The 9,501-nt window shown below is 41.3% G+C and overlaps 1 protein-coding gene across 1 annotated transcript in view; it reads right to left on the bottom strand.

Annotated features, from left to right (window-relative positions):
- The window catches only part of znf292b (zinc finger protein 292b), a 201,122-nt gene extending 192,983 nt beyond the window's left edge, over positions 1-8,139 (bottom strand). Inside the window, exon 1 of the mRNA XM_072265905.1 lies at positions 7,998-8,139. Coding sequence (XP_072122006.1) covers positions 7,998-8,126 — 129 coding nt within the window. The 5' untranslated portion in view covers positions 8,127-8,139. The remainder of the gene's footprint in view (positions 1-7,997) is intronic.
- Between the last annotated feature and the right edge of the window lie 1,362 nt (positions 8,140-9,501).

The raw sequence follows: 9,501 nt of genomic DNA on the forward strand, positions 1-9,501 counted from the left end.
AGGGGCATTGGCAAGTATGAAGGTGCTTTAGAGGGGCATTGGACTAAAATGATTGGGAAACACTGCGTTAGTGTAATGCTATTACAACGCCAGTGACCTAGGTTCAATTCCACCACTGTCTGTAAGGAGTTTGTACATTCTCCCTGTGACTGCATGAGTTTCTTCCCATAATCCAGACATACTGTTTAATAGGTTAATTGGTCACAATGGTGTAATTGGGTGGTGTTGCCTTGTTGGGCCAGAAGGGCCTGTTCCTGTGCTGTATCACTAAGTTAAAAAACTAAACTCAGTTTCTCTTTCCACAGATGCTCTGGCCTGCTGAGTACCTTCAGAATTTACAGTCGCATTTTGCTTTACAACAGAGCTGTAATTAAGTAAACAATGTATCAAGCAACAAATCAATGTACATAGCATCTTTAATGAAGCAAACATCAAAGCAATATCAAACAAAAATCTGACATCAAACCACACATTAGCAGCAGTGGGTCAAAGAGGAAGGTTTTAATGAATATCTTAAAGGCAGGTAGGCAATGGAAAAGACGACTTGAACTTTGAGCCAAGGATGTTGAAGATTTGGATGCCAGTGAAAGACCACTAATAACTAGAAATGCTTAACTAATTTACAATATTAACTTTTCACCTTCTAACTACAACAACAGATTAGACGCTGTGATACATAAAAACAGAGCATCAAATTAAATTTCCCCACTATCCGAAGGCAGCGCGTTCCTATGAAACCGCTCGTAAGCCGAGATGGCGTAAGTTGAAGAAGCAATTACATTAACTTATATGGGAAAAATTTTTGAGTGTTCCCAGACCCAAAAAATAACCTACCAAATCATACCAAATAGCACATAAAACCTAAAATAACTCTAACATATAGTAAAAGCAGGAATGATATGATAAATACACAGCCTATATAAAGTAGAAAAAATGTATGTACAGTGTAGTTTCACTTAACAGAATCGGGAAGATTTAGCCAAAACCCATTTATAGAAAAAAAATCGGCATGTACTCACATTAGCACGTACACCTGCCCGCGCAAGGCTTCACGGTCATGGTAGTCTTTCTCGGGGTAAACACAAGTTTAAAGCAGGTGTCTTTTTTGGTAAAAGCGAAAATCCTCTTTCAGTTAGCGAAAACAGGTACTAATGTAGGTCTTTCGTAAAAGCAAAGTGGCGTAAAGCGAAAGTTCATAAAGCGGGGGACATCTGTAACACAATTCTGGTTGGATTAGAGAAAAGCAGAGGACTCAACCCAAAACATGGGCCTTTCCTTTGCCTGAACAGATACTGCTTTGACCTGCTAATCTCTTACAGCCATTTGTTTTTAACTTAAAACAATTGCTGAACTAGAAGTTACAAAGATAGGGCAAAACTATAACGAAATTTGATTTAATGTAAAAGTAATCTAAACCATTTAAAGGAAGAATGTCAGTCAGAAATGCGGGGTATTGGGGATGTTCACTTTTTTTTGATGGACATTTTTGGTAATTAGCAAAACTCACACAGTGCTATCATCACTGTTAAGTTACTTAAGGCTAAAACCATAATTTTAATTGAATATTATTAGTTTGTTAAGAATCTGAAACTTCTATCATGTAGCATATAACAACACAAATATTCCATAGTCTATAGTTAAAATGGAAACATATGATAATAATGTATAATTTAATACAAACAGCTATTTGGGGTCAGGTTTTCCAATCAATGAGATGAGATTGGAGGTGTGGGTTGTAGAGGTGCCCTACCCTATAAAAAAGTCACACAAAATCAGGTTACTAACACAGCCTGCTATTCTTAAGAAAGATCTGTTCACGTGCACCATACCTCGATCAAAACAACTTTCAGAGGACCTTAGAAGAATTGTGGAGATGCATGAAGCTGGAAAAGGCTACATCAGCATTTCTAAAGACCTGAATGTTCATCAACCCACAGCAAGAGAAATTGTCTAGAAATGGAGAAAACTCAGTACTGTTGCTACTCTCCCTCCGAGTGGGCATCCTGCAAAGATCACACCATGTGCAATGCTGAAAGAGGTGAAAAAGAGCCCAGGGGTAACAGCAAAAGACCTGCAGAAATTTCTAGAACTTGCTAAAATTTCTGTTCATGTGTCCATTATAAGAAAAACACTGAACAAGAATGGTGTTCGTGGAAGGACACCATTGCTCTCCAAAAAAAAACACTGCTGCATGTTTCAAGTTTGCAAAAGACCACCTGGATGTTTTACAACGCTTCTGGGACAATGTTCTGTGGACAGATGAGACAAAAGTTGAACTTTTTGGCAGAAATGCACATTACTATGTTTGGAGAAAAAAATGGCACTGCACACCAATACCAAAACTTCATTCCAACTGGGAAGCCTGGTGGAAGGAGCATCATCATTTGGAGCTGCTTTGCTGCCTCAAGGCCTGGACTGCCTGCAGTTGTTGAGGAAACAAGGAATTCAAACTTGTATCAAAGCATTTTACAGGAGAAGGCCAGGGTAGCAGCCCATCACCTGAAGCTTAGTAGAAGTTGGAAAATGCAACAAGACAATAATCCGAAAGAAAAGAGTAAATCCGCAACAGAATGGTTTAAAATGAAGAAAATTCGTGTTTTGGAATGGTCGAGTCAAAATCCTGACCTTAATCCAATAGAAGTGTTGTGGAAGGACCTGAAGCAAGTAGTTCATGCAAAGAAGCACACCAACATCCCAGAGTTGATGTAGTTTTGCAAGGAGGAATGGCTAAATTTCCTCCAAGCTGATGTGCAGGACTGATCAACAGTAACTGGAAACATTTGAATAAAGTTATTACTGTACTAGGGGGTCACACCAGCTACTGAAAGTAAAGGTTCCCATACTTTTACCAACAAATACGTTTAATTTTTGATAATTTTTCTCAATAAATTAATGAACAAGTGTAACATTTTTGTACAATGCATTTAATAGGGTTCTCTTTACCTAGTTTTAGGACGAATGAAGATCTAATCACGTTTTAGGTCATATTTTTGCAGAAATAGAGAAAATTCTACAGGGTTCACAAACTTGCTAGCATCACTGTAAGAGCAGAATTAGGCCATTTGGTCCATCAAGTCTATTCTACTATTTCAGCACCGATATCCTGCCTTCTCTTCATATCCCTTCAAGACCACTCAACAATCTAATAAACGCAAACAACAATCTAATGATGTCTTTGTTTAATTTTGTTTTACCATTAGAGAATGTCCTACGTGGAAGACCTACATTTAAAATGCCACAACTACTGCATGCATTATATGAATAAACACAAACTATTTAAAGAAAAAACTGTCTCGACCTAAAAGATTAGTGATAAAGGTAACCGTATCTTGGCACGGCAGAGGAAACTTTGTTAGTGTATGGTAATACCAGCACAGCCTTGATCAATTTGAAAGGGAGTAAACAGTCAGATCAGCACAAGCAAACATATACAAGGATATCCATTAGGCATCCACTGCAGTCCGAGACAATATATCATTTTCACTAATGGCATCGTCCAACAAAGCAGCAAAGCTCAAGAAATGGAAAATAAATTAGAATGTAAAAGAAAAGTAAAAACAGTCATTTTAGAAGGAAAGGGATGCCAAGGAACAAAATTGGTCCTCTGGAAGATCAGATTAGAGCCAAAAGAGATGGAGGGAGATCTTAAATCAATTTTTTTGCATCTGTATTTACTTGGGAAACGGACAAGAGTCTATAGATGTGAGGAAATGCCAAGAGTGAGGTCATGTCCCTTACACAGATTACGGAAGAGGTGGTGCTTGCCGTCTTGAGACAAATTAGGATAGACAAATCCCCAGGGCCCAACAAGGTGTTCCCTTGAACCCTGTGGGAGGAAAGTGCAAAAACTACAGGGGTCCTAGCCGAGATATTGAAATCATCCTTATCCACAGGCAAGTTCCCGGAGGACTGGAGGACACCTAGCGTTGTTCCGTGGTTTAAGAAAGGCTCAAAGAGTAAGCCAGGAAATTATAGGCCTATGAGCCTGGCATCAGTAGCGGGAAAGTTACTGGAAGGTATTCTAAGGAAACTGATAATAAGTATTTGGATAGACAGGGAGTGATTAGGGATAGTGAAAATGGCTGTGTGTGCGGTAGGTCATTTCTCACCAACCTTATAGTTTGTTGAGAAAGTTACCGGGAAAGGCAAGGCAGTGGATGTTGTCTACATGGACATCAGCAATGCCTTTAACAGGATCCCACCTGGGAGATTGGTCAAAAAGGTTCAGTCACTTGGCATTCAAGGTGAGGTAGTAAACTGGATTAGACATTGGCTTCAAAGGAGAAGCCAGACAGTGGTCATAGATGGTTGCCTCTCTGACTGGAGGCCTGTGACTAGTGGTGTGCCACAGGGATCGGTGCAGGGTCTGTTGTTGTTCGTCATCTATAGCAACAACTTGTATGATCATGTGGTTAACCGGATCAGCAAATTTGTGGATGACACCAAGATTGGGGGTGTAGCGGACAGTGAGGAAGACTATCAGAGCTTGCAGTAGGATCTGAACCAGCTGGAAAATGGCAGATGGAATTTAATGCAGACAAGTGTGAGGTGTTGCACATTTGGGAGGACTAACCAGGGTAGGTCTTACACACAGCACTGGGGAGTGTGATGGAACAGAGTAATCTGGCAAAACAGATTCACAATTTCTTGAAAGTAGCATCATGGGTTGTAAAGAAATTTTTGGCACATTGGCCTTCATAATTCAATATACCCAGTATAGGAGTTAGGATGTTATGTTGAAATTGTATGAGATGTTGGTGGGACCCAATTTGGAGTATTGTGTGCAGTTTTGGTCACCTACCTAAATGTAAGATGTTAATAAGATTGAAAGAGTGCAGAGAAAACTTACAAGGATGTTGTCAGGACCTGAGGACATGAGTTATTGGGAAAGGTCGAACAGGTTGTAGGAATTTATTCCCTACAACATTGAAGATTAAGGGGAGATTTGACAGAGGCATACAAAATTATGAGCAGTATAAATAAGGTAAATGCCTTTTCCACTGGGTCGGGTGAGACAACAACTAGAGGTTATGGGTTAAGGGTGGAAGTTGAAATGTTTAAGGGGAGCACAAGGGGCAACTTCTTCACTCAGATGGGTGAAAGTATACGACAAGCTGCCAGTGCAAGAGATGAATGTGGAGTCAATTTCAACATTTAAGAGAAATTTTCATAAGTACATAGATGATATAGAGTATGGACGGCTATGACTGGGTGCAGGTTGATAGGCCCAGGCAGATTAATGATGCGGCACAGACTAGATGGGCCGAAAGACCTGCTTCTGTGCAGTAGTGTTCTATAACTCTCTTGCCAGTTATTTATAACATTTGGAGAATAGCACTTTTATTGTAAACGAGTAGGAGCAGTGGAGCATGTTGATGCACAAAAATAGTGCATCACAAACTAAATGGAAACAATTCTGGGTAATATCATCCAACATGAAAGCAAATCCATAGTTCTACTTTCATTCTGTGCAATAAAGTGCTTACCAATATAAATGTTTAATGTTTCCTTTTATCACTAAAGCTGATTCAATCATTGGGAAGCAAGTACAAAAGCATTAAAAAAAATCATGTTACACTGAATGGGAAGACAGCACCAGGACCTTTTGCTGTAATGAATGAATATGTCAAATGCCACTGAGTTTCCAAAGGTTTTTAAATGATGTCTTGAGGCATAGTTTCTTATTTTTAAAATAGTTATTTGATTATAATCACCAAAATTCAGGCAACTTTTTCTTTCATTGCAAGGGCTTTTCTTGGTGTTTCAGGAGATTTTATTCTTCATTCCTGACTTTGCCTCAAAACCTACAAATAGCTTGATCATCTTATGACTGCTACCATAGCATAGCACTATATGGCAACACAGCACATAATCATTGAGCAAAATTATGCTACAGCCAACACCAAAATGAATCTCATCACTCCTCCCTGCATCAAATACTGCTAGATTGCGTTTCCTCAAATAAATAAAATCCGTTTAAATAACAGGGTAAAAAGTGAGAAAATAATCCATGAACAGAAATAGCACCAGCTGTCAGATGTATATGGTAAGAGAATATGGAAATCAAACATGCATTTAATCCATTTGTTAGGCGGCTGAAATTTATTAAATGGTCCTACAAGGAAAATTGTTTATTGATCATCTGGTTACACAATTTCTATACATCAGATGTGCTCTAAAAATAAGCCAAGGTTTGAACATTAAAATATGCACAAATCACCAGACATTTATTTGTACAGTTCATTTAAAAACCCATCTGCACATCAAGGGGACAATTACCATTTGTCAGAACAAATTCTGTTTCATTAAACATTAATAAACATTACACAAATAAACTTCATCTAAAAAGTTAATTATCTGCAAAACAGCTGGCTAGCAGAGAATCAACAACTCTCATGTTGATGGGCAATATAGTACAGTTCTACCATTCTAAAATGCTCTATCCATTACTCAACAGATCATGTTTTTTCTGAATTTGTAAACATCTCCCCCGAGGTCCCAGTTCCTCTCAGACGGCAACACTGAACAGAACATGTCATTGGCATTCCCGTCACAAATACTTTCTGAACTGTGACAGGTCAGATCACCAGATGAACAGATAAGAGAATGCCAAGATGTGCTCAAAAAGTCTTTTTGTAAAGTTACCCTTTCCTTCAATCTCGGCAACCTCTGGTCCATAACCATTCAAAGTCATTAAGAACAAGCACCCAGCCTCATCAAGACCTCAAGGCCCTAGAAGTTCTGCTGTACATAACAGGAGCTCCTTACTTCACCATCTACCTACCCACCCACCCTATCGTCACCCATTTCCCATCTGTGAAGGAGTCTACCATTCTCACTTCAGTCTCACCCCACAAAAATAGACTGGAAGCAAGTTATTCTTATGCCCAAAAAGCAACCCAAGACAATGACAATAGCAGTTCACTACCCTAGTGCAAAAGGACATTAACTAAACTGAAAATGTACCAACAAAGCATCAAAGCAAAACGTCAAAGGAAAACAAAATGCTGAAAATACTCTGTAGAACAGGCAGAGTTAATGTTTCAGAACTCTTCAGAACTGACATAACTGTCTTGATGGGATGTTGACCTGAAATTTAAACTATCTCTTCATAAATGTTACCTGATTATTTCATGCACTTTCTATTTTAAATTCAGATTACACTATCTGCATATTTTATTTCCCAATGAAACAGGAGCGCTGCGAAATACTTGTCTTTATCGGTTCAGCTGTCAGATTTTGTTTTAATTGTACACATTTATTCCAAAAGGTATGGACACCACAAGGCCTCAAGTTCCACTCTCTAAAACAATGCACAGATGCGCGTACTGAAACACTCGAGGTCAAACTAAACTTTTTTCTCCAAAACTTGGGCAAGCGAGCAAAATGACGGAACACCCCAAATAAAGCACCTGCCTCAATTCAAGAGCTGGTTTCAGATTTGAAACTAAATCAGGGAAGGGGTGGGTAGTTCATACAGTTACTGGTGAACCCCAAGACCATGTCCCACATTTTCTGCAGTGATGTTAAAAAACACAAACACACACGATGGCGAGAAGAGGACCAAAGTCAGAGGAGAGGAGTGGGGATGTGGGAGTCCAGTTGCGCTGATTATAATGGCTAGCGCCAATCCCTACCCCCTCCCTCTCGGCTCGCAGCCTCCTTCTTTTATTATTAAGAGATTGCGCAGCGAAAACACGCCGGCGCCGCAAGGGGGGGGTGGGAAGAGTGAGGAAAGGAGGGGGAAGAGGAGAGCGAAAGAAGAAAAAAACAAAGAGATCTGTGAGGAAAGCAGCACAGCTCCTGGAGGAGACCCATAAGCCCTGGGTTGAAAAATGCCCGCCGCAATTAACAAAGAGCGCGGCGATGCCACTAGCCGCTACCCGCCCCCCCCCACCGCCACACATATTTATACAGCAGGAGGGAGGCTCCGCTAATTAAAGGCACCAAGGCCCTCCTCCCACCCTCCCTCACGCCCGCCCGCCCCAGCCATTCACCTGGCAGAAGCGCTGGCAGTAATCCCCGGACGACTGCACGGACACGCCGAGCTCCCGCAGCTCGTTGCCCAGCTGCCGCAGGTTGCCCATCAGCTTCCTAACGTCCGCATCAACCTCGGCGCCCGCCATCTTTCCGCTGCGCTCATGCCCGGAACGCGCCCTCCCCCCGGCTCCCCCATCCCCCCCCTCCCCTCCTCCCATTCTCTCAGCACCGCCCGCGCGCGCGACGTCAACGCGAGGCAGCGCCGCTCTGATTGGCCGGCGGCCGCGTGGCGTCGGGAGCCGCTGGAAGGGCGAGGTCACGTGGGGAGGCGCGAGGGGTCCGGTCGGTCGGCACGTGGTGGTTCCAGGACGTTTGCTCGTGGGATTGAAAAATAACATCACGGGACGGTCGGTTGAAGAGACAACTAAACTTCACGTCAACAATTGGAATAAAATTTGATATAAACCAGTGTTAGAAATACTCTAGACGTCTTTCAGCGCTTGGGAGAGAGAGAAGCAGTCAAGCTTCCCTAATGAGGGTCAGTCAGAAGATGACTCGAGCTAGTCAAAGTTCAAAGTAAATTAATTATCAATTTACATATATCTCACCATATCCAACCCATTGTCTTGTGGGCATTGTCAATAAATTGATAATAGAATAACAACCATAATAGAATCAATAAAAGATCGTACCAACTTGGGCATTCAACCATTGCGCAAAAGACAAACTGTTCAAATACAAAAGGAAATAAATAATAAATAAATAAATAAAGCAAGCAAGCAATATCAAGAACAGTCCTTAAAAGTGAGTGCATAGGTTGTGAACATTTCATTGATGGGGCAAGTGAAGTTCAAAGGTTCATTTTTTTTATATCAAAGTATGTAGTATACAACTCTGAGATTCATCTTCTCCAGATAGCCACGAAACAAAGAAAACCACAGAAGCTGGCTCAAAGAAAAAAATCCCAGGGCACAAAAACACAAATTGGCTCAAATTACATCACACAACAGCAATAGGAGCATCAAACCCCACCCCTTCCTCCCCACACAGAAAGCAAAACAGGTGAACTGTGAGAACATTAAACCCAAACCCCTCCGCACAAAAATAATTTACAAATCTCACCAAAATTAAATTGCTCAGAAGGTAACGAGAGAATGGGTGAAAACACAGAATATGAAAGACATAAAGCTGAAAAGAGTCCAGTCCAATTCATAAATCGCAGGACTACACTAGCATCCTCCAACAGCCACTAGGAGAGGGAAACCACTCGAAGCAGAGCAGCAGGCAGTAGCGAGCGATTGGGGGGGGGTGGTTACACATAAATGCCTTATCCACCAGCAGCAAGAGGCAGGTAGTTGGCGCTGAACGCTTACTCGCCTTCGGCATTCACCTCGATGCTTCAATCTTCCTCGACATTTTAATTGGCGATTAATGGACGCTTTAACCAGCAAAATGAAGTTGTGCCCTTTCTCTAAGCTTCGCCACGAGGACTGCACTCAGCTCCTGGTATGTTCTCAGAGA

Source organism: Mobula birostris, chromosome 8, assembly GCF_030028105.1.
Source record: "Mobula birostris isolate sMobBir1 chromosome 8, sMobBir1.hap1, whole genome shotgun sequence".
NCBI lineage: Eukaryota > Metazoa > Chordata > Chondrichthyes > Myliobatiformes > Myliobatidae > Mobula > Mobula birostris.